At 39.3% G+C, this 26,414-nt stretch overlaps 2 protein-coding genes, 1 long non-coding RNA gene and 1 pseudogene across 3 annotated transcripts; 3 read left to right on the top strand and 1 right to left on the bottom strand.

Annotated features, from left to right (window-relative positions):
• The first annotated feature begins 1,209 nt into the window (after positions 1-1,209).
• LOC129774426 (E3 SUMO-protein ligase ZBED1-like) lies at positions 1,210-2,358 on the top strand. Its single transcript, XM_055778163.1, has one exon. The coding sequence runs from the start codon at positions 1,210-1,212 to the stop codon at positions 2,356-2,358; it is 1,149 nt and encodes a 382-aa protein (XP_055634138.1).
• A 28-nt stretch (positions 2,359-2,386) lies between these two features.
• On the top strand, positions 2,387-3,094 carry LOC129774425 (zinc finger BED domain-containing protein 4-like). Its single transcript, XM_055778162.1, has one exon. It carries the CDS (start codon positions 2,387-2,389, stop codon positions 3,092-3,094), a length of 708 nt encoding a protein of 235 aa, XP_055634137.1.
• A 14,802-nt stretch (positions 3,095-17,896) lies between these two features.
• On the top strand, positions 17,897-18,575 carry LOC129775064 (uncharacterized). Its single transcript, XR_008742848.1, has 3 exons — positions 17,897-18,037; positions 18,098-18,170; positions 18,241-18,575. It is a non-coding gene; the product is annotated as an uncharacterized LOC129775064 (long non-coding RNA).
• Positions 18,576-18,726: 151 nt separating this feature from the next.
• Positions 18,727-18,892, bottom strand: LOC129780766 (U4 spliceosomal RNA; annotated as a pseudogene).
• Positions 18,893-26,414: the final 7,522 nt, after the last annotated feature.

The following is a 26,414-nucleotide window of genomic DNA, read 5'->3' as shown; positions in this document are numbered from 1 at the left end:
CCGCATTCGTGAAACTGAAAACGTTTTTTTATTACAGAGTCAGTGTGGCACTGACTCAGTTTTAAAAACGAATTCGCTATAAGCCTGTGATATTATCTTCATCCTGACGGACTAAATTATCCTTTACTAACAATGAAAATAAATCGATCGCTCACAATTTATGTGCATTAGTTTCAGCATATAGATTTCAATGAAAAAGATCAAGAAGAGAAAAAAGAGAGAAGTATGGATGCCCGACCGGTACTCTCAGAGTCTCTTTACACAGTGCCAGCAACTGCTGAATAGAGGTGGGCGATCCGCTCGCGAACTGATCTAAAGAGCTGGTTCTTAAAAGTGAGTGAGTGATCTACCACTCTTTTTTAAAGAGCGGTAACTCACCGCTCACTTCAGGAAAAAAACTGATACATGAATTTGTTGATTAGGCTGAGCGCGAGCGAGAACTATGTAAAAGATCTTAGCATTACCGCGCGCCAGCCAAGCCACGCGAGCTACTGAGCTAGAACCCCTGATCCCTGAATGGGAGCTGGGCGTTGGCAGTTGGCATACGAACGACCAAGATAGAGCCGATCGAAAGCGAGAGCGAGAGCGAAAGCGCTTGCAAGCGCATGATACGTGCTGTTTGCTGTATTTATTCCATCCACTGATCTGAGTACTGACTACTGACCGTGGCAGCGAGCGAAAATTGAGCGAACGAGAGTTGTTCTGAGTGGTATTGAGAGCGGGACGGTTTGCCCACAAACACAAACAACCCCTGATCCCTGAATGGGAGCTGGGCGTTGGCAGTTGGCATACGAACGACCAAGATAGAGCTGATCGAGAGCGAGAGCGAGAGCGAAAGCGTTTGCAAGCGCATGCCACGTGCTGTTTGCTGTATGTATTCCATCCACTGATCTGAGTACTGACTACTGACCGTGGCAGCGAGCGAAAATTGAGCGAACGAGAGTTGTTCTGAGTGGTATTGAGAGCGGGACGGTTTGCCCACAAAAACAAACAACCGAAATCATTGATTATTGCTCGGATTATGCTTTTCTGCCAACAATGAAATTGCAAAATCATTCAATCTCGTAGTTTGGTGGTACGTATCCACGCCTGCTCTGCTGTTTTTTCAGTAAAATTAAATTGGATATTCCGTTTATCTGAATGGTAAGCTTAAATAGAAAAACGGAGCACGATTCATTAGTAATCATCTTTATTCTTTTTTTAGCCAAAATGTTACCGAAAGGAAGAACGTACCATTTTTCCAAGGAAGACGGTAAAGGTTTATGCCGGTACTGCAAAGCCCGTGTCGCTATGTCTGCGGGATCTGTAAGCAACTTAAAGAGGCACCTTAAAACGAAGCACCCCATGATTCCTCTGAAAAGAGTAGATGGTGCATCGAAAGATCAGACGGATCCACGTTCTGAACCCGCAGCAGAAGCTGTTGAACCTTCAGGTGATGTACAAACTCAACCTCTTCCCAGTAATCAAGACCGAAAATCTGAAACGACATCCGACACTAGTACCTCTGGGTCAAACTTTACGCGATTCATCCCGCAGTCTTCGATGACACAATTCGTCGAGATCGTTAAACCGATATCACCTCACAAAAGCCGGCTTATTGACATCCAGCTATTAAAAATGGTTTGTAAGGAATTCCATCCTTTTTCAATTGTTGAGGATGAGGAATTCAAGAAGTTTATACATCTTCTTAATCCGTCCTACACACTTCCAAGCAGAAAAACTTTGTCTACTGGACTTATGCTTGCTACTTACAATGAGTTGGTAGCAAAAGTAAAATCAGAGGTGCTGGAAGCTCCGGCTGTCTGTGTAACTTGTGACAGTTGGACCAGCATGACCAACACTGGTTTTTATGCACTCACTGCACATTTTATTGATAAAAATGGTACGTTAAAATCATACCTGCTGGAGTGCTCAGAGTTCACGTCAAGGCATACCGGTGAGAATATTGCGAAGTGGGTGAGTGATGTGCTTCGTAAGTTTGGGATTGAAAGTAAAACGATTGTAATTGTTACTGATAACGCTTCCAATATGAAGTCAGCAGCAAAAATATTGAACATGAGACAACTGGGCTGCTTTGCACATTCCTTGAGCTTAGTTGTGCAGAACTCGATTAAAAACTCCATACAACAAGTTGTCGATAAGTGCAAGCCTATCGTTCAATTTTTCAAAAAAAGTAGCCATGCTGCCTCAAAACTGACCGAAATGCAGGAAAAGCTTGGTAAACCGACTCTAAAACTAAAGCAGGATGTTCCAACGAGGTGGAACTCCACATTTGATATGTTAGAGCGAATGATGGTGAATAGAGTCTGTAATTTCAACATTGGCCTTACTGGATCCGAAACGCTGTACGCTGGATAATGAAGACTGGGAAATCATCGAGTTAAGCATGGACATTCTTCGTACTTTCAATGAAGTAACTGTTGAAATATCTGCTGAAAAATTCGTCACCTTGTCCAAAAGTGCAGTACTTGCACGAATGATGATTGATCAAACTAAACTGAAACAGCAATCATCCGATTCGCTTCCACCAATTGTAAAAAAGCTGGTTGATGAGTTACATAGTGGTCTTGTAAAACGATTTGGAGATAGAGAATCGAATGATCTTATCGCTGAAGCAATTTTTCTAGACCCAAGATTTAAAAAACAAGGTTTTTCTGACCAGGCGATGTTCAACGAAACATACCAAGCTCTTTTGCAAGTGATGCAACAAAATTGTACTGCAACGGATGAGGAACAACAACCTGAGCCCCAGCCTTCTGCTGCTAAGTCATCTATTTGGGAGCAGTTCGACGAAACCATCAGCAAACTACAAACAACACAAGATCCAAGGACTGCCTGCATCATGGAACTGGACAAATACATTGCTGAACCGTATTTATCCAGACATGGAGACCCGCTTGACTGGTGGAACTCAAGGAAACATGTCTACCCAAATCTATATCGGATTATGCTTACCAGGCTATGCATCATTGCTACGTCTGTTCCATGTGAGCGAATCTTTTCGAAGACGGGACAGCTCATTAGTGAGCGGCGAAGTGCACTATCTCCCAAGAATGTTGCGAAGATCATGTTTTTAAATGTAAATCTAACTTAAAACATATTCAAAACATACTTTTCAACCATCTATTAATAAATTGAACATTTTAACAGTAATACCAATAAATTTCTTAAGCTTTTTACTAAATTGATCGAATTCTCTAAGAAAAATCAAGCGAAATGAAAAGAGCGAGTTAGCTGTTAAAAAGAGCTAGTTCACCTTAGTGAGCGGAACCGCTCTGATCCGCTCACTAAAAAGAACCATTTTGCCCACCTCTACTGCTGAATCGGTCGAATCGATTAGAAACGAGTGCGAGTTGGTTCTGAAAATTGCATTATACCTACTTGAAAGTTTTTTTTTGTGTTGGCACGGGCCAGTCGCCACATACATGCATACAGATTAGACGTAATGTATTTAAAAAAAAATGTGTTCGCGTGGAAACTATCTATACCCCATCCCCCTCACCGTGGACGAACGTGGACATTTCGAGACCTCTACCCTACCTAAAGTTGTCCACGTGGTATGTGGACAGCCCCATGAAAGTTAGAGTAAAAACAACTGGTTTTTTCATGGTTACCCTAATGCAACTTAGTTAAAAAACAACTTTGTGGTAGATATTTATTCTTTAGACAAAAACTATCTTCTCCAAAGTAATTACATATGACAGAGCGCTCATTTTTATGTTATCAAAAATAGGGTAACCAGAATTTTCGATGAAATAAAAAATTTAATTTTCTTATCTTTATAGACAGAGGTGAACATAGTTCGACAATGTTGTAGTCTGAGTTATTTGAGACATCTTTGTAGAACAATTTTTTTTTTGAATTATTTGCATTCGGGTGTGATTTTTAGTAGGATCGAATCAAATATCGCGTTGAGGTTAAAGAGGTTGAATTTAGGAAGAAGTTGTATAGTTCAAGGTAGAGATGGGCGAGCGCTCACGAGCCGCTCATTTGAGCCGGTACGTCAGAAAGAGCGTACGATCCACAGTTCTTTAAAAATGAGCCGCGGCTCTCAAATGTACGGCTTTTGAATGAACCACGGTTCAAAAAAGACCCACCGTTCTTTTATGAGCCGTGGCTCTTTTTGAACCGCGATTCATTGAGGAGCCGTTCATTTGAGAACCACGGTTCAAAAAAGAACTGCGGTTCATAAAAGAACCGTGTTTCTTTTGAGAGCTGGCTTATTGATAAAGAACCGTGAATCGTACGCTTGTTCTGACGAATCGTGGCTTGCGGCAGTGCGGAAGAAATATATGTTTCCCATGCTGCTTTTCAAGCGGTTTCATTTATCTGTTTGTATGTTTGTAAATTTTGGCGGATTACATATTTTCTCGAAACCCTATCAATATGAGTATCTAATGAAAGGACTAGACTAGTAGGACACAGTTATTTATGTAAAATGGAAATCCAAGATAGCGGACGTTACAAAATGGCAGACAGTTAATTTCGCCAAAACCCTATTAATTTGGGTATCAAATAAAAGGGCTTGCCTAGTAGATCACAGTTATTTATGAAAAATGTAAATTCAAAATGGCCGCCATCCCAGATGGGGGAAATATGTATTTTTTTCAAAACCCCATCAATATGGGTATCTAATGAAAGGACTTGACTAGTAGGACACAGATATTTATGTAAAATGGAAATCCAAGATGGCGGCCGTTATAAAAAGACAGACTACTAATTTCGTCAAAACCCCATCAATATGGGTATCAAATGGAAGGGTTTGCCTAGTAGATCACAGTTATTTATGAAAAATGTAAATCCAAAATGGCAGTCACCCCAAAATGGCGAAATATGTATTACTTTCAAAATCCCCTCAATATGGGTATCTAATGAAAGGACTTGACTAGTAGAACACAGTTATTCATGAAAAATGTAAATCCAAAATGGTGACCGTTACGAAATGGCAGACTACATTTCTTCGGAAAACCCTATCATATGGGTATCAGATGAACGGGGTTGACTAGTAAATCACAGTTATTTATGATAAATCCAATCCGCATATGGGTATCGAATGAAATGATTTGACTAATATAATACAGTTAATCATGAAAATATTCCATTCGAAATATTTTAAAAACGTTTGGGATATAAAACGAGGAGAAAACTGTATCGTTATCGAAAACTGCTATATTCTCCCGACTGATAATTCGACATGATCAACATTTTATGGATCAAGAGAAATCAGTTCTAGTGATTATAAAAAAGCTCTGTATAAATTGATTCCGGAGCTGGTAAAACGATCTACAAATCTTGAGTCAGACGAATTAGTAGCCTAACAAATACTGCTAGATCCTCGCTTCAAGCAGCAAGGTTTTGGCGATAACAGAAAGTACAACTATGCACACCAGTCGTTGATAAGGATGCTAAAAATGACATCCATAGAACACACACCTACGAAACTACCACAAATCGTTGGTGATGAAGCGCTGTCATCTGTATGGGAGGAGTTTAATGCATTGGTTGGCAATCTTCGATCCTCACATGATCCAAAAGCTGTTGCAACATCTATTGTAGATAAACATTTAGCGGAACCACTGCTGAGACTAAGCGACCCTTCGTTTTGGTGGAATGAAAGGAAATTTATCTCTCCGCGGCTCTATCTTTTTTTTGAAAATATTATATATTCCGGCGCCTTCAGTACCATATGAGCGAGTTTTTCCGAAAGCAAGACAAGTTTGCAGTGAAAGATGTAGTAGACTTCCATCATATAACATTGGAAAGATAATGTTTATAAATAAAAAAAAAAAGAATATCATTGTGATGGAAATATTTCAGAGAAAACCTTTAGTAAAATAATATTTTTACTTTTCTCTGCACTGATTATTGTTTTAAACCTTATTTTTTACGTCTTCCATTCTTTACATATCCGAATAAACCAGTTCTTGAAAAGAGCCGTCGAGCCGCTCAAATGAGCCGGCTCTATTCATTGAGCGCACGGCTCTGAGCCGCTCACTCAAATGAACCGTTTTGCCCATCTCTAGTTCAAGGTAAGTTGTGCTTGTTATAATTGGATTCTTAAGCCGGGTTCAGACGGTGCGAGTAAGCATACGAGTCGGTCTAGTCAGTTACTGCAGTGCAGCTACTCACACCGTGTGAACACATCATGCCAGTTATTGTCATGTGTGATCCGGCGTGCGAGCTACTTCAAAGTTTTTTGAATTTACTCGCACTTGCATGCTTCACAACGTCAAAAACAGAATTTAGCGTTCGAATCAGTGATGCCAAATGTAATGAAATGTCTCTATTTTTAAGATATTTGAAAATATGTGAAGATATTTATAGACTTCAAAATTATTGGAAAAACAAATAAAACCCTCATAGTTTCTAAACGAAATAATTGTTATTTCGTTTTGCACGCTGGCGGGGCACGCTTTCTTTTTGAGATAGTTTTCTTGAGAATCTCTAATATAGAATCATTATCAGATCACAACTTACAAAAAAAAGTATTGTTCTAAGAAACAGAATACATATTCGATTTAAAAAAGTACATTTTCATTCATTATTAAAATTTTTGAAGCGTATTTATTGCACCTGCAAATCGACTATCATTTTCATTTCACAAAATAAATAAAATTAAAAAAAAATCTTTTAGACTACCATTTATAACATCACATCCTTTCGGAATTATCTGAGCTATGGATGTTTTCGAGATTCTAAAAAATATCGACAACAATCCCAACGATATTCCAAAACAAAGGCACATCAATGTCATTTCTAATTTAACTCTTGCAGGTACAGCATCCCTCATGACTGTATCTTGGCGTTGTATTCGTGGAGCAATTAAATCCAACAGTTTTTTCACTTGTTCAGGTGTTATTATCAACACTGCTCTGTAATCTCGGGGATCCTCATCGTAGAGTTCCTTCAATATTGTATTTGTTGCTCCTTTTCTTTGCATCTAATTCCTGGCCCGAATCCTTTTCTCTTTCTGCTTTTTCGGATAGTACCTTCAGTTCAAAGAAATTCAGCACAAAGTATGTATTTTTAAACACGATCAGCGTTTGTTTTGCTATAAAATTGTGTGATGATACATTCAACTGAAAACCTAAGATGAAAACTGCCAATAAAGAAGTCGATTTTGGACCAATCATTTGACAAATTCGGACCTGATTGCTGTTTCTGACTATTTGATGGACATTTGAAAAGTCGCCTGGCATCCCTGGTAAACCCGTGCCGTAGTATCTAGTTTCTCGCCAGCAGCTCACACTGTGTGAACGGACAAGGCGAGTCAACCAATTGTCAAGCGAGTCCACCGGGTCAGTAGCTGCTCATTGTCAAGTCAGCTACTAGCAACGTATAAATGGGCCTTAAGCCGGGTTTAGACGGTGCGAGTAAGCATACGAGTCGGTCTAGTCAGTTGCTGCAGTGCAGCTACTCACACCGTGTGAACACATCATGCCAGTTAGTGTCATGTGTTTTCCGGCGTGCGAGCTACTTCAAAGTTTTTTGAATTCACTCGCACTCGCATCCCTCAAAACGTCAAAAACAAAATTTAGTGTTCGAATCAGGGATGCCAAATGTAAAGAAATGTCTCTATTTTTAAGATAATTGAAAATATACGAAGATATTTATAGACTTTACAATTATTGGAAAAATAAATAAAAATCTCATAGTTTCTAAACGAAATCGTTGTTATTTTGTTTTGCACGCTGGCGGGCACGCTTTCTTTTTGAGATAGTTTTCTTGAGAATCTCTAATATAGAATCATTATCAGGCACAATTTTCATTCAAAATTCACACACAACTTGCAAAAAAAAGTATTGATCTAAGAAACAGAATACATATTCGAATTAAAAAAGGACATTTTCATTCATTCACTTGCAAATCTACTATCATTTTTATTTCACGAATTGGTACAAGCTGTTGGCAAGGCGAAATAAATAAAATTTTAAAAAATATTTTAGACTGCCATTTATAGCATCACATACTTCCGGAATTATCTTAGCTATGAATGCTTTCGAGATTCTAAAACAATCTGAACGATATTCCAGAAGAAAGCCACATCAATGTCGTTTTTTGATTTCACTCTTGCAGGTATAGCACCTCTCATGAGTGTACCATGGCGTTGTATTTTTGGACCAATGAATTCCAACAGTGTTTCCACTTATTCAGGTGTTTTTCTCAACACTGCTCTGTACTCTAGAGGATCATCATCGTAGAGTACCTTCAGTATTACTTTTGTTGCTCCTTTTCCTTGCATCCAATTCCTGGCCCAAATCCTTTTGCCCTTCTGCTTTTTGGGATAGTACCTTCAGTTCGAAGAAATTCAGCTCAAAGTGTTTTTATACACGGTCAGCGTGTATTTCGCGATAAAAATGTGTAAATGTGTAATAAAAAACTGTCAATAGAGAACTCGATTTGGGATCAATCATCTGACAAATTCGGACCTGATTGCTGTTTCTGACTATTTGATGGACATTTGAAAAATCATCTGGCATCCCTGGTAAGCCAATGCAGTAGTATCTAGTTTCTCGTCAGCAGCTCACACTGTGTGAACGGACAAGGCGAGTCAACCAATTGTCAAGCGAGTTCACCGGCCCAGTAGCTGCTCACTGTAAAGTCAGCTACTAGCAACGTATAAATGGGCCTTTAAGCATACGAGTCGGTCTAGTCAGTTACTGCAGTGCAGCTACTCACACCGTGTGAACACATCATGCCAGTTATTGTCATGTGTGATCCGGCGTGCGAGCTACTTCAAAGTTTTTTGAATTTACTCGCACTTGCATGCTTCACAACGTCAAAAACAGAATTTAGCGTTCGAATCAGTGATGCCAAATGTAATGAAATGTCTCTATTTTTAAGATATTTGAAAATATGTGAAGATATTTATAGACTTGAAAATTATTGGAAAAACAAATAAAACCCTCATAGTTTCTAAACGAAATAATTGTTATTTCGTTTTGCACGCTGGCGGGGCACGCTTTCTTTTTGAGATAGTTTTCTTGAGAATCTCTAATATAGAATCATTATCAGATCACAACTTACAAAAAAAAGTATTGTTCTAAGAAACAGAATACATATTCGATTTAAAAAAGTACATTTTCATTCATTATTAAAATTTTTGAAGCGTATTTATTGCACCTGCAAATCGACTATCATTTTCATTTCACAAAATAAATAAAATTAAAAAAAAAAATCTTTTAGACTACCATTTATAACATCACATCCTTTCGGAATTATCTGAGCTATGGATGTTTTCGAGATTCTAAAAAATATCGACAACAATCCCAACGATATTCCAAAACAAAGGCACATCAATGTCATTTCTAATTTAACTCTTGCAGGTACAGCATCCCTCATGACTGTATCTTGGCGTTGTATTCGTGGAGCAATTAAATCCAACAGTTTTTTCACTTGTTCAGGTGTTATTATCAACACTGCTCTGTAATCACGGGGATCCTCATCGTAGAGTTCCTTCAATATTGTATTTGTTGCTCCTTTTCTTTGCATCTAATTCCTGGCCCGAATCCTTTTCTCTTTCTGCTTTTTCGGATAGTACCTTCAGTTCAAAGAAATTCAGCACAAAGTATGTATTTTTAAACACGATCAGCGTTTGTTTTGCTATAAAATTGTGTGATGATACATTCAACTGAAAACCTAAGATGAAAACTGCCAATAAAGAAGTCGATTTTGGACCAATCATTTGACAAATTCGGACCTGATTGCTGTTTCTGACTATTTGATGGACATTTGAAAAGTCGCCTGGCATCCCTGGTAAACCCGTGCCGTAGTATCTAGTTTCTCGCCAGCAGCTCACACTGTGTGAACGGACAAGGCGAGTCAACCAATTGTCAAGCGAGTCCACCGGGTCAGTAGCTGCTCATTGTCAAGTCAGCTACTAGCAACGTATAAATGGGCCTTTAGAATTAGACACTGGTAGTTTTTGTTGTAGCTCGCTCGCCTGTTTGAGCATCGAGAGTATACGGAAGACTGGGTAGACATTTTGGAAAAGGCAAACCAAATTTGTGAGTAGCGAAGTAGAAGCATTTAGATATGATTATCGTTATATTTTTATTTGAAATGCTAAAATTACAGCTTTGAGTGTGACAGAAAATCATACTTCATCGAGTGGTTTTATGTGTTATGCTGCCCTGAACACCCCCAACATTTTCTCAAAGAAATTTGACCACGATGACGCGCTATCCTTGTTGCGACCGAGACGAACAGTATGACGATATGGTGGAATGTGACCGCTGTAAAAAATGGCACCACTTTTCATATGTCGGAGTGAACCAGAGCGTAGCGGAGCTAGCCTGGTTTTGTAAGAAGTGCCTCGGAGAGGATTTTTCGACTCATGAGTTAATAGGGGAGTCGGGAACATATCGCATTCATCCATCCCGAGCAGCGAAAACAACGAGTAATGACAAGGAGTATATTGGCCAGCCTAAAGGTGTAAATAAAGTAAAAACACTTTCGAATCGTTCAATACATAGTCAAGCCGGTGGCAGTGTAACAACGAGTAAAAGTAGTCGCAAAGGTAGGAGTATTAAATCGACAGGATCTAAACATGACCTAGCTTTGAAGCGGATTGAAGAACTAAGGGAAAAGAGTCTTCTGGAGACATTAGCGGAGGAGAATCAGCTAAAGATCTTGGAGCTGAAGCAGAAACAGATAGAACGTAAGAAACTGGAAATGGAGGAACTTCTACAGTTGTCGAAAGTGATCGAAGAAGATTCCGACAACGAGGAAATGGAAGATAATGTTGGCCACAGGAAGAGAATAGGAGAGTAGATATCACAGTGCCAGATAAAGCAGCCTATTATGCCACAGATTAAGAGAACCACAGCTGGTGAGTTTTCCACAAGATTTTCTGGAGTTTCGGGTGACAGCGAGAGAGAACGGGAAAGAAGAGACAATTTCCAAATGGAAAACTCCAGCTTGATAGAAGTTCCGTCAAAACTACAAATTGCATCGCGACAGGTGTTTCCGAAGTGTCTGCCGACGTTTTCAGGGCGTCCAGAAGATTGGCTGTTGTTCATCAGCGCATATGAGCAGGCGAATTTGTCATGTGGATTCACGAATGCTGAGAACCGTGTGAGGCTACAAGAGGCCTTGAAGGGAAAAGCCCTCTGGACGTTGTGCGAAATCGATTACTTCTTCCAGATAACGTGCCAATAATAATTGAGAAGCTACGTCGTCGATTCGGAAATCCAGATATTCTGTCGACTATGATGGCACAAAGAATCCAGAAGCTCGAAGGTCCAGATTCGGAGAATTTGGAATCGTTAAATAAGTTTGGGAGCGCCATTGAGGAGTTCACGCAACACCTGGAGGTTTCGAACCTTACCGATCACTTGAAAAACCCAATACTCATGCAGAGTTTGGTACAGAAGCTTCCATCGTGCTACGCTATGCAGTGGGTAGTGTACAAGCGACGGTCAAAGATGGTGGACTTGAAAACCTTTGGAATGTTTATGGAGGGTCTCGTAGACAAAGCGTTAGAAGCGATGTTCGAGAGAATGGACGAATCGTTCTCAAAGAAAGGTGAAAGACCAAAAGCTAAAGGATTTATCTACTCGACAGAAGAATTCCGTAAGAATCCTGAAAAGCTGAAATGTGATTCTGACAAGATGCCACAAACCCTTCAGATACAACATTCAGTGAAGAAGGAAGTTAGCTGCTCTGTCTGCCAAAAACCTGGACATTTCGGCCGAGATTGTCGAGAATTCCGCAATAAGAGCCTGGAAGATAGATGGAGAATTGTGAAACATAAAGAACTATGTCCACTTTGTCTCTATAATCACGGAAATTCGCCATGTAGGTCAAATATCCGCTATGACGACAAAGATTGCAATGAACATCACCATCCACTGCTACATCCTGCTGTCAATGAAGGAACTTCGAGAATAGAGGCGCTATGTAACAGTCATCGTTTACCGAACAGAACAGTGATGTTTCGCATAATTCCTGTGACACTATACCACGACAGCGAAAAAGTAGATACTTTGGCGATGTGGATGAAGGATCTTTAATATCACTTATAGATTGTCAAGTAGCGAAGCTATTACGAGTCGATGGACCATGCGAACCGCTGAAAATGTGTTGAACGAATGGAGTCAGTCGCACTGAGGCCAATTCGAAGAAAATAGACGTAATGATTTCTGGAAGAAATCAGTCGAGGTGTTTTGATCTACGAGTAGGAAGGACTGTAAGTAAACTTAATCTGCCAGCTCAACAACTAGATTCCAGACACCTGATTGAAGAGTTTCAGCATCTAAAGGATATTGAGATGTCGAGTTATGTTTTAGACACACCGAAGATATTGATCGGAATAGATAATATACACCTAATCTCTCCACTAGATTCCAGAGTTGGAAAAACAGGAGAGCCAATTGCTGTAAGATGTCCGTTAGGTTGGACGGTTTACGGACCTCGCCCGAACATTATAACATGCGTGAACTTCCTCGGGTATCATGGATGTGTCTGTGAAGAATGTAGCAAGTCGGACCAAGAGTTGGATAGCATGATGCGAGATAACTTCCAGCTAGAGACAGTCGGAGTCTCTCCAATACGACTTGAATCGAAAGAAGATCGTCGGGCACGGGAAATCCTGGAACAGACAACTAAGCGTGTTGGAGAGCGATTTGAGACTGGCCTACCCTGGAAGGAAGGTGAACCTAAATTTCCAGATAGTTATCATATGGCTCTGAAACGGCTAAAGAACCTAGAGACACGAATGAAAAGAAGTCCTGGAGTTCGAGATATTCTGCAGAAACGAATTCAAGAATACATTGCCAAGGGTTATGCTCACAAGGCTACGGATCGTGAGTTATTGGAGACACCCGCAGAGCAGACCTGGTACTTACCATTGAATATTGTCATCAACCCGAAGAAACCTGGAAAGGTTAGAATGGTGTGGGATGCTGCTGCGAAAGCGAATGGTGTTTCACTAAATGATAAACTCTTGACGGGACCTGATCTGGTTACATCGCTGTGTACTGTACTCAATAGTTTTCGAGAACGAAAGGTGGCATTTGGAAGGGGACATCCGAAAAAGGTTCCATCAGATTCAAGTACGGTTGAAAGATCGTCAGGCCATGCGATTTCTTTTTCGTTCGCATGCAAATTGTGAACCTGATGTTTATGTGATGGATGTAGTTATTTTCGGGGCCAACTGCTCTCCTTATCTGGCACAGTTTGTCAAGAATCTGAACGCTCGAGAATATTCAAATTAGTACCCTGCAGCAGCAGACGCCGTGATTCGAAAGCATTACGTCGACGATTACTTGGATAGCACTGATACAGAGGAAGAAGCCTTGATCCGAGCGAAAGAGGTCAGAAAAGTTCACGCTGAAGGAGGATTCGAAATACGAAACTGGATCAGCAATTCTCCAAAGGTGTTAGAAGAACTTGGAGAAATAAGAGACAAGATGGTAAAGTTCCTAGAAGTGTGTCCTTCTCAAACGGAGAGAGTGCTTGGAGTTTTGTGGCAGCCGACGGATGATTGCTTTGTATTTTCTACTGATATGAGGGTCATTTGCGACCATACGTTCAAAATGGAGAGTGGCCTACAAAACGAATAGCTCTTCGATGTATCATGAGCATGTTTGACCCGAAGCAGTTTCTAGCGCCATTGTTGATTCAAGGGCGTGTTCTAATGCAGGGATGTGGCTGGGATGATAAATTAGAAGAAAAACATTATCAACGATGGATAAGTTGTTCCCGCTGATAAACAACGTGAGTATTTCCCGATGCTATCTCGGTGATATAGGTTGCAATGCATACAAAACTGTACAACTACACGTGTTTGTCGATGCTGGGGAAGAATCCTATGGATGTGTAGCATACTTCCGGTTCAAGGATGGAGCGCATGTTCATTGTGCCTTTGTGGAAGCGAAAGCGAAGGTGGTACCGTTGCAATACATCTCCATACCAAGGAAAGAGTTAGAGGCTGCTGTAGTAAGAGCCAAATTAATGAAGACGATTTGCGATAATCATTCATTTCCAGTGAAGAAGCGGTTTCTGTGGACTGATTCGAACGCTGTAGTATCATGGGTGAAATCTGACTCGAGACGGTACAAACCCTTTGTGGCTCATCGAATTGGAGAAATACTGAATGTTACCAATCCGGATGATTGGCGTTCGGTTACAACCAGAAGCAATGCAGCAGATCATGTAACTAAGTGGGGAAAGGCTACGCAGGTCAGCTCAGACAGTCGTTGGTTTCGTGGACCGGACTTTCTGTATCAATCAGAAGAGTGTTGGCCGGAACAGAAGCTCCAATCGGTCGAAATAGAGGAAGAGCTGCGATCAAGTGTATTATTGCATCAAATAGTATTGCCGAATGCAGTGATGGCCAGAGTGGAGCACATATCAAAGTGGAGGGTGTTGGTTAGGACAGTGACTACCATGTTTCGCTTCGCGTCCAATTGTTGATGGAAAATCCGGAAGCAACCGACTGAAGCACTACTACTATCAAAAGGAACCACCATTGAAATCCCGGCTGTAATAGTTCCATTACGGCAAGAGGAATACTTGGCGGCGGAAGCAATTTTGCTTGTGGCGAGTAGCACAGGGTGAAGAGTTTGCCGACGAGGTAAAAACGCTTATGAGTAACGAGGGTCTGTCACAAGATCTAAGATAATCGATCGAGAAGAGCAGTCTTTCATATCGTCTATCGCCGTTTCTGGACGAATTCGGTGTAGTGCGCATGGAAGGTAGAACCGTAGCCGCGGAGTATGCAGCATTCGATGTGAGATTTCCGATAATACTACCGAAGAACCACCTAATAACAAGAAAGTTGTTAGGAGCATATCATCACGAGTGTGGTCATGGGAGTCGGGAGACAGTCTTGAATGAGGTTCGTCAACGATTTTATGTTCCTGGATTACGTTCATTGATAGACAAAGTTATGAGAGATTGCTTGTAGTGTTAAGTTCGAAAAACGAAACCGCTTGTTCCTCGGGTGGCACCTCTTCCTAGGCTAAGAATGGCTGCGAGGATGCATCCGTTGTCATTCGTAGGCTTGGACTATTTCGGACCACTGGAAGTGGTAATCGGTCGAAGACGAGAGAAACGATGGGTGGCGTTATTCACGTGTCTGACAGTCCGCGCTGTGCACCTGGAGGTGGTTCACAACCTGACGACCCAATCGTGTGAAATGGCAATTCGTCGGTTTGTTTAGAGATATATTGAAATTTTTTCGGATAACGGAACGAATTTCGTAGGAGCTAGCAGAGATCTCATGAATCAAATACAGAAGATTAACACAGAGTGTGCCGATACATTCACAGGTTCTAGAACCAGGTGGACGTTCAACCCACCTTCAGCGCCGCACATGGGAGGTGTGTGGGAGCGAATGGTTCGTTCAGTGAAGGCAGCTATGACAACATTCAATGACAGCAAGCGTTTGACGGACGAAGTCCTCCAAACTGCGCTAGTAGAAGCTGAGAGCCTTATCAATTCGCGTCCTTTGACATACGTGTCCACAAATGTTCAGGAAGATATGGAGGCACTTACCCCGAACCATTTTCTTCGGAGTTCTTTAGGGGAATGTATGCCATCGAGAAACACAATAGAGCTGGCTGAAACGTTACGTAATAGCTATCGCCAAGCTCAGTACGAGGCAGACGAGTTATGGAGTCGTTGGCAACGTGAGTATCTACCTACAATGAATCGAAGAACGAAGTGGTTCGCGGAACAGAAGCCAGTCACAGTAGGAGATTTAGTTTATGTTGCGGATACGGATAAAAGAAACGCTTGGGAGCGTGGTATTGTAGAAAAGGTGTTCATCGGAAGTGACAACAGAGTACGCTCGGCGATCGTGCGAATCAGTTCGGGTGTAAAGAAGAGGCCGATCGTGAAACTAGCTGTGATGGAGCTTGGAATTTAACGGAAAACCTGTGGTTGTGTTGGCCAACTACAGGGTTTACGGGGTGGAGGATGTTAAGCCGGGTTCAGACGGTGCGAGTAAGCATACGAGTAGGTCTAGTCAGTTACTGCAGTGCAGCTACTCACACCGTGTGAACACATCATGCCAGTTAGTGTCATGTGTAATCCGGCGTGCGAGCTACTTCAAAGTTTTTTGAATTCACTCGCACTCGCAACTCTCAAAACGTCAAAAACAGAATTTAGCCTCCGAATCAGGGATGCCAAATGTAAAGACATGTCTCTATTTTTAAGGTATTTGAAAATATGCGAAGATATTTATAGACTTGAAAATTATTGGAAAAACAAATAAAACCCTCATAGTTTCTAAACGAAATCGTTGTTATTTTGATATGCACGCTGGCTGGGCACGCTTTCTTTTTGAGATAGCTTTCTTGAGAATCTCTAATATAGAATCATTATCAGGCATAATTTTAATTCAAAATTTACTCACAACTTGCAAAGAAAGTATTGTTCTAAAAACATAATACACATCCGATTTTAAAAAGTACATTTTCATTCATTATTTCAATTTTGACGCATATTTATTCCACCTGCAAATCTACCATCATTTTTATTTCAAAAATTGGTACACGAAGCTGCTGGCAAGGCAAACTAAATAAAATTTAAAAAAAATCTTTTAGGTTGTCATTTATAGCATCACATACTTCCGGAATTATCTTAGCTATGAATGCTTTCGAGATTCTAAAAAATATCGACAACAATCTGAACGATATTCCAGAAGCAAGGCACATCAATGTCGTTTTTTAATTTCACTCTTGCAGGTATAGCATCCCTCATGAGTGTATCTTGGCGTTGTATTTTTGGACCAATGGAATCCAACAGTGTTTCCTCTAATTCAGGTGTTTTTCTCAACACTGCTCTGTACTCCAGAGGATCATCATCAAAGAGTTCCTTCCATATTTTTTTTATTGCTCCTTTTCCTTGCATTCAATTCCTGGCCCAAATCATTTCGCCTTTCTGCTTTTTCGGATAGTACCTTCAGTTCGAAGAAATTCAGCACAAAGTATTTTTATTATAAAATTGTGCAACTAAATAAAATATATTCATCTGGGTTCCCGGAATAAATCGCCACAGAAAACGACTGCAACAGAAACCACCGCTTATAAAATGTGTAGTAGGCTATAAATATTGTGGCGCGGTATTGTATTTCAAAACAAGAATTAACCGGGCAAACGTATCGCCCCAGGCAAACGTAACGCCCCGGGCAGACGTATACCGTCCGACGCTCGCTAGAGCTCGGTCGGACATTGCTAAAGGATCGTATCCTATGTTTCAAACTAACCGGGCAATCAGTGGATCCCAGGTTTGCGTGCGAGACACCGCCGCTTCCGACGGCGGGTCGGCGGTGGACTCGGATTGCGTCATCTTGGCGGCATGGGCCGCCTCGATTCCTTATCCTCGCCAAATGGGGACTTCGTCCCCATTACATTGTCCTCAGAATAAATTTCGAAAAACGAGAACAAGAGAATAAATTTATAATAGAAATGTGAGGCACATGATGTTTTTCCCGCGCCAAATATTTCTAGCCTACTACACTTTTTCTAAGCGGTTGTTTCTGTTGCAGTTGTTTACTGTGGCGATTTATTCCGGTCACCATTCATCTGAAAACCTGAGACGAATACTGCCTATAGAGAAGTCGAATTCAGATCAATCATCTGTCAAATTCGGACCTGATTGCTGTTTCTGACTATTTGATGGACATTTCAAAAATCATCTGGCATCCCTGGTAAGCCAATGCTGCAGTATCTAGTTTCGCGTCAGCATCTCACACTGTGTGAACGGACAAGGCGAGTCAACCAATTGTCAAGCGAGTTCACCGGGTCAGTAGCTACTAATTCTCAAGTCAGCTACTAGCAACGTATAAATGGGCCTTTACGCTCGATCTGATGTGATGTGCACGTGAACGCAGCCCCATGTGATGTAGTGCGTGAACGCAGCCCGCAAAAATGTACACCGAGTCAGTGTCAGATGAGGTTAACGTGTTATATCATGTCATATTGGTAGTTGAATTATTTGCATTCGAGTGTGATTTTTAGTAGGATCGAATCAAATATCGCGTTGAGGTTAAAGAGGTTGAATTTAGAAAGAAGTTGAATAGTTCAAGGTAAGCTGTGCTTGTTATAATTGGATTCTTAGAATTAGACACTGGTAGTTTTTGTTTTAGCTCGCTCGCCTATTTGAGCATCGAGAGTATGCGGAAGACTGGGTAGACATTTTGGAAAAGGCAAACCAAATTTGTAAGTAGCGAAGTAGAAGCATTTAGATATGATTATCGATATATTTTTATTTGAAATGCTAAAATTACAGCTTTGAGTGACAGAAAATCATACTTCATCGAGTGGTTTTATGTATTATGCTGCCCCGAACACCCCCAACAAAAAATAACATAGTTTTGAAAATCACACATCATGTAGAGTGAACTATGCTCTTTCAAATGTCGTCAATTAACTTTGTGTATGTTTGCCCCAGAAAGAATGACAAACAATTGCAGAAAGTGTATTTTTTGGAAAAAAATATCAATAACTTTCAGCGAAGTTGTGATATTGACAAGTTCTGCAGCACAAAATGTTTGTATTAGTAAGCTAAAAGTCTTTCGAAGACAGTTTGTAGGTAGAATTTGAAATGTAAAAGTTAACGCACAAAAAACAGTTTTTTTTTCATGGTAACCCTAACGCAACATAGAAAAAGGCGCTATATCGGTAATCTCAATAAATATAATAAAACTTTGTTCTACAAAGATGTCTCAGTAACTGGGACTACAACATTGTCGAACCATGTTTACCTCTATCTATAAATATAAGAAAGTTATATTTTTTATTTCATCGACAATTTCGGTCACCCTATTTTTGATAACATAAAAATGAGCGCTCTATCATATGTAACAACTTTTTTTTTCAACTAGCAATAATCGCACCTCGTTAAAGCCTCATTGGTTACGATATCGCCACTGCGCAAAGCTTATGTAATAACTTTGTCGAAGACAATTTTTGTCTAGAGATTAACTGTCAAGCTCTAAATGCTTATTTCCAATTAAATGCACCTACTGGACCATTATGCAATGGTCTTTCTTCGACAATGATTCTTCAACTTCATAAATCTTGGGAAATATTAAGTTGTTTGGACCATGCAGATTTTTAGGGTAAAAATCAAAAGCAAGCTTTTTGAAGCATATATTTCAATCAATGAATCATGAGGTTTGGCATTATTCTGGGAGAGGACGCCTTGGCTCATTCTGAACATTTATTCTACATTGTCGATTTTGATTTGTTCAGCTGCGAATAGTACTTGTTTTCGATTGGTTGGTTGGTAGAAGCTCGTATTGCAAAATTTCTCAACGATTTAAAAAAAAACTCGAATTTTAACGTCGGTGATACTAGGAAATGGAGTCCGAATGAGCTAATATGTTACATAGAGTATATTATCGTGCAAATCAACATTTCGCAGCATGTCCCGAATGAAAAATCTTGATAACTATTTTTATTGGCACCCTAAACCATACATTTAGTCCTAGGGTAAAAGGTTACATATAGTTTTTCATGAAGAATCCCATTTAGATTCCATTTTTGGTATAACTTTTTTTAATGGTTCTGATTTCGCAGAGTATTGAAATATCATAATTTGAAAAAAATATATATCTTAATTTCGGTGAGACCGACACGGCACCACTATACGCCAAACATTGTTAAATTGGAAGAATTTTCTAATAATTTTTTTTTTAATATCGAAGGGGTCATGTTTTGATATATCAACATTTTCAATATTAAATTAAAATTTTGTGTAATATTTTTAAACAGTATATTTAAAGTGTTTTTAAGAGACAATTAATTTTCGAACAACATTACTGTGTGTCATGTTTCAATCAGATATCTGGATTTCGAGTAATGATTTTTAAAAAGCAAATAGAAAAAGTATGAAGACACGACTATTCAAATGAACACGATAAAGGGCAGGTACGAATTAGGACAACGAAAATGAGATATATAGTAATTCCTGTACCCGATAGGTCACCATAAAACAGGTAACGATGGATACCTGAAAAACCAACTGATGTTCACGAAGGACTAACGCACCGCCAAGCAGAAAGGAAAACAGGGATAACTACCCGTACAGTAGACTACCCTTTGAGATCCACGGATACTTACTTACTTATTGATCCGTGTCTGGCTGTTGGGCAGAACAAAGGGACGATATCAGATGTCTCGACTATCGACGGTCATCTGCCATGGCTTCCACTTGCCGCCAGGTAAAATTGGCAACAGTTTGGATGTCATTGGTAAGGCTACGCCGCCACGAGCCTCTGGGTCTGCCTCTTCTGCGCTGTCCTTGTGGATTCCAGTCAAGGGCCTCTCTGCAGATCTCGTTTGCTCCTCTCCTTGAGGTGTTTCCGATCCACGGATAGGGATATGACTATGTTCTCATTGCAGCAGGGCGTCAGGGTGGCTTGGGCGTGTGACGCTTACGATTAATTTTGTGTGTTCTTTTCGATGTGTTCACACTAGGTTGATGTACCGTGTACGAGGTTGGAGCTAAAATATTGTTTTTTTCGTTTCGTGCTGAAACCTCAGATGGCAAACATAATAAGAAAGAACGTCAAATGGCAACGATTGGATCAATCTGAGCTACAGAAAACTTTAAATGAACCGCATTATCAGAGTATGTTTACATCAATCGCTTCAAATATTAACGTCTTCTTTGTGCCAGAATAGTTCTGGTGTCGCAGTGCGCAGACTTCATTAGTTAAAAAAAAGGGTGGCCAAAATATGTTCATTTAAGTATTATGCATTGATGTTTTGAATTAACTCGAATGGAATAAATGTTGTGACTTGTGTAATTCTTATTTTTCAATTGTTTGATTGAAAGAAAATAATTCAAATAATATCATTCTAGCGTTCAGAATCATAAAAACTCAACATTTGGCTAGAAGTGGAATTGAATTGTAATTGAGTTTGGAAGAGTTTAGAAGTCACTGATACTAAAATTCTTTGATTTTGTATTATTCGGTTGTGCTCAATTGATTAAAAACATTAGTTCGTTTATTTTTATGAGTTCTATCATTTTTGGTTTTAATTACAAAACTTTTTTTAAGATTATTATAAGAAAAGTAACACTTTTTTCCCCTCCTGGTTATTAGATCTCTTTTGACATTTCGTTTGGATTCTTTTTGGCAACCAATGTGAATCTATCCGCATGACCCAGGTATTTACCAAAAATCATTGTTATTTAACACTCCTATACTCGCGCATTGGTCTGTCAGACCGAGAAATCAATAATTCGTTCATTTCTTTTTTTTTTTTTTTTTAAATGATGATGGTCCCACCTCTTTCCCCTACATAGGTTTGAGCTGGACGAGTTATCTTGTGGATAATTATATGGAGGAGTTTCTTTGTAATATCAAATCAACCAGTAAGCTAGTTAAAAACAAAAAACGGTCCGGTTGTACCACTGGCATAGATTGTTTATCAAAAGAACAAGTAAGGGCATTATCTAAACGCTAAATATTCCATGGCATGTCAAGAGAATTTCCAATCCGGGAAGACACTTGACCGATCGGGAATCGAACCCAATGCCTATATCAGAATTAGCCATGAATTTACAAGGGATTTCCCGCTTTACTAGATTCCCGAGAACGATCTACTAATGCGATCGCTTTCGAGTCCAGACAGCTGAGCAACCCCGAGCCTAATTCTAGCCGACACTTCAGGCCCAGTAACTCTCCCAAGGCATGTCAAGAGAATTTCCAACCCGGGAAGACCCTTGACCGATCAGGAATTGAACCTAATACCTATGTCAGTACCAGACTTGAATTTACAAAGGAAATCCCGCTTTACTGGATACCCGACAACGATCTGTTAATCGTTTTCGAGACCAGACAGCTGAGCAAACCTAAGCCTAATTCCAGCCGATACTTCAGGCCCTTCATTCAACCTGGGGTATAATCGCGTCAATCTGAATCTGCAATGAGATCTGCCACAACACAGAAAGATCTCGTCAATCATCTGTCAAAAGGATAAATTTACAAGTATTCCGGTTGAGCTATCCCTAGCTTCTTTTCAGTTTCCACTTTCAATCCCTTGGAATGGATCGATCTTATTAAACAAAACAAAAACAAAGAAAAAAATCACTTTTGCCAATGTTCAATTTCAAATTTTACTATGCCGGTTCACGCGCGCGATGCTCAAACTCTTGTAGACTTCACAATTATTTTTAAACTAATCTAATAACTAAAATTATTAAAAATTGAAGAAAAAAAAATAATAAAAACAACATACCATCATCATCATAGTCTAAAGATAAAAAAAAAACACACACACATGCACCTACACCTAAAACAGTACTCTATTCATTATGTAATAATGATGACGGTCCCACTTTATTTTCCTACAACGATTTGAGCTGGACGAATTTTCTTTGATCAATATATATATATATATATATATATATATATATATATATGGATTTCTTTTATAATACAAACAAAACCAGTATATTAGTTAAGAGCATATACATAGATTGTCACTCGAAAGAGCAAGTAAAGGCATTATATGAACGCTAGATATTCCAAGGCATGTCAAGAGAATTTCCAATCCGGGAAGACCCTTGACCGATCAGGAATCGAACCTAATACCTATATCCATACCAGCTTTGAATTTACAAAGGAAATCCCGCTTTACTGGATACCCGACAACGATCTGTTAATCGTTTTCGAGACCAGACAGCTGAGCAAACCTAAGCCTAATTCCAGCCGATACTTCAGGCCCTTCATTCAAATTGGGGTATAATCGCTTCAATCAGAATCTGCAATGAGATCTGCCACAACACAGAAAGATCTCGTCAATCATCTGTAAAAAAAAGAAAAATTTACAAGAATTCCGGTTGAGCTATCCCTAGCTTGTTCGCAATTTCCACTTTCAATCCCTTAGAATATGATTTTCTTAAAAACAGAATAATTTTTTTAGCCAATGCTCAATGTTAAGCTTCTCTATGCCGTTTCACGTGCACGATGCTCAAACTGTTGTAGACTACTCGAAATGTATAAACAAAAAAAATAAATTAATTAAAAACGAGTACAAACAAATAAAATACCACCATCATCATAGTCTAATGATAAAAAAGACAAAAGCACAACAAAAAAAAAAATTAATCCGTTATAGCTTCGTCATCTTACATACTAACATTGATTACACACCAGGTCAAAAATTTAAATCATGTTTCAAAAACTCTTTACAAATACTACGAAACATTCGAAGGCTTGTTGCTGTCTTTGCCTCATTGGGTAAGGTATTATACAGTCGATATCCCTTATAAAAAATTGAATTTTGGGTACACGACATTCGGAAGTTCATGGTTCTGAGGTCGCTTGCTTGTCTTGTATTATATCGATGCATGTCTCTTCCATACATTATAGTGTTTCGTAGGTAATTCGGCGTCATATTATTAGTCATTTTGTATATAAACGTGAGCGTGCAATATTTAATACGCTGACTGACTGACATCCATTGTAGGCATTCTAGCATGAATCTCCGCGGAGTTCGTCGATCACATCTCAATATCAGGCGCATAGCCTTGTTTTGCAACATTTGCATTCTTTGCATCTGTCTCTTATTTGCAAGAAATAGTACAGATGCACAATAATCAAAATGTGGAGCGATCAGCGCTTTGTAGATCGTTATTTTGCTTTCAAAAGTCAAGAAACGATTTATTCTACAAAGCACTCCATATTTTTGAGCTGCCTTCTTTATAGTATAATTAATGTTCTCTTCAAAAAGCAGCGTTTCGTCTAGAATAACGCCAAGATATTTGATTGATGATACTCTTTCTACGGGTTGCCCATCTATACTTATACTTAGATTGCCACTATCAAGACTGCGTGTCGACACTACCATGTATTTCGTTTTACTTATATTTAATTTCAATTTTTTCCATTTTAACCAGTCATCTAAGTTTTGTAGTTCAAGATTCATTTTTCTGTAACAGTCTTGCAATGTATCTGCCACAACAAATATAGCTGTGTCGTCAGCGAACAAATTCACGTCGCTGTCATTTAACACCTGTTTGATGTCATTGATATAAAGCAAGAAAAGTAACGGCCCCAGAACACTTCCTTGAGGCACACCCAGATTCACTGATCCCGCCGATGATTTACTGTCCCTATAAATAGTGATTTGTGTTCGCCCGCTTAAGTAGCTTTCAAACCACGTCAATACAGGTCCAGTTACATCATAACTGGAAAGTAGTTTTATCAATTTACACCGGTCTACTGTCTCGAAGGCCCTTTTCAAATCAATAAATACCGTCAAAATAACTTTCTTCTCCTCTATAGCCTGTTTCCATTTTAGAAGCAACAAATTAAGAGCCGTTTCACAAGAGTGGTTTTTCCTAAATCCAGACTGTTCATCTACCAGTATTTCATTTTCCGTTATATGTTCCAGAAGTTGATCTTTGACAACGATTTCTAGGATTTTTTCGTACATTGGTAATATATTAACTGGTCTACGGTCTTCTGGTTTGGTCGATTTCGGATTTTTTGGAATCGGTATGACAACGGATTTCTTCCAACTATGTGGGCATTCACCTCGAATCATCGACTCATTTACTATATATAGTAGATTCTCTTTGATTAAATCAAATGCATCTACTAATACCGTTTTATGGATATCGTCAACACCCGCACAGTTTCTTAAATCCATCACAACCTTCCTCAGTGTTTCCATACTGATGGTGCTAAAGCATCTCCATTGTGAAGACAAACTAGGAAAAGCAAGATTTAGTCGATTTGTAGGAGGCACAATACCATTGTGGATTTCCTCCACACTTGACGTGAAAAATTTGTTCAATTTTTCAGCTGTTATGAAATTACATTCTGTATTACCGTCAAATTCAATGTCGATATCTTTACTTCCGCATGGATTACACAAATCTTTTATTTTTTTCCACAGCTTCTTTGGATCATGTTGAACTGCCATTAATTCACTTTGAATTAATTTATTTTTGGAATTCTTTAGTTCACGTACATAAATATTTCTCCATACTTTGTACATGTCCCAATATTTAATACTGTTTGTACGTTTAGCTATTATTAGGTAACGATCCCGTTTTCTTCTGATGGAAGCTAGCGTAGTGGTATACCAGAAATTTCGTAGTGTTGATATTTTCTGAGAAATTTTTTTTTCTCAGAAAATATCAACACTACGACTTTGCGATTCTCTCTAGCTTCGTTATTCGTCGTTCGTCATCGTTTAGCGTATCGCATGTGTCGGTACAAAGGGGACGTGTACCACTTTTTTAACACTTTCGGTCTGACACACCGACGCGAGTATAGGAGTAACTTTTTTGGACAAGTGCCTTTTTTCATATTCTAGAATATTGTTGAACGAAATGTGTAAATTAATGTTAGTGGAGTGGAATATTTATTGCATATAATGCATAGGATCATTACCGGACTATTCTTATTTGATTTCAGTCCCTTCTGTAACTGGATTGAACGGATCCATATTTAACTATTCGTCGTTAGATTCATACGTTCAAAAGCAAAACATAAATGTTATTCGCTAAATATAATGGAAAATTATTCTTCCCCATAAGTAGAAAATTTTCGTATCCAATATTGTATGCGCACGCAACGGAAAATGTTTCGCATCGTGAAAATTATATAATTTTCAATCGATTAATACTCAGTTGCCGAAAGTTTCAAACTCAGAGAGTTCATTCCTCTCTAGTTTGGCTTCTGAATTGCCATCGTAAACCACACCTTCTCTCCATTCAATCACGCACAAAAAGCATACTTAAGCGATATTCTGGTGGTGAAACGCGTTTATTTTTCGTGAGGACATCGATAAGGCAACATCGTAATTGAGCGAGCTGAAACTCTTTACGTTCGCTGGTTATCGAGAAGAATCCGGAATGAAGTGATCGTTGCTGTAAAATAATCTGCCAGTCCCACTTGGACTTGAAAATTATATTCAAGCGGAAGAGTTTATTGTAATGTTTTGTATCCTTTTAATACTGCGACCAAATACAATTAATTGTGTGATTTTTCAATCAAGTACAATCAACAGGTGGTTATCGAGTTAGCATTAACCACTGGTGGATTTCGAGAAGAATCGAGCAGAATCCGGAAAGATGTTGCTGCAAAATGATCAGCCAGTTCCCCTTGGAATTGAAAATTACATGCAAGCGAACGAATTTATTTTAATGTTTTCTATACATATAATACTGCGACCAAATACATTTAGTTCTGTGATTTTTCAATCAAGTGCAATTAGCAGGAAAGCTTCTGAAGATTATTCTTCCCCATCAGTAGGACATTTTCGTATCCAATATTGGATGCATAAAACCTTGTACCTCCAACGTAACGCTCTCGTTTTCGAAGTCCCCCAAATATTCATTTATTCATTCATTCAGAATTAATTCAGATTCAACTTCAAACAAATGATCACTAAATCAACGATAGTCCTACGTCACCATTGCGGTTATACCATAGA

The sequence above is a fragment of the Toxorhynchites rutilus genome, chromosome 3, assembly GCF_029784135.1.
Source record: "Toxorhynchites rutilus septentrionalis strain SRP chromosome 3, ASM2978413v1, whole genome shotgun sequence".
NCBI lineage: Eukaryota > Metazoa > Arthropoda > Insecta > Diptera > Culicidae > Toxorhynchites > Toxorhynchites rutilus.
The sequence above is the reverse complement of the archived record's forward strand: the minus strand, read 5'-3'. Positions and strand labels throughout refer to the sequence as shown.

Excerpts from the sequence above, each read along its gene's own strand:
- LOC129774426 (XM_055778163.1), top strand. The coding sequence starts at position 1,210 with ATGTTACCGAAAGGAAGAACGTACCATTTTTCCAAGGAAGACGGTAAA.
- LOC129774425 (XM_055778162.1), top strand. The coding sequence starts at position 2,387 with ATGGACATTCTTCGTACTTTCAATGAAGTAACTGTTGAAATATCTGCT.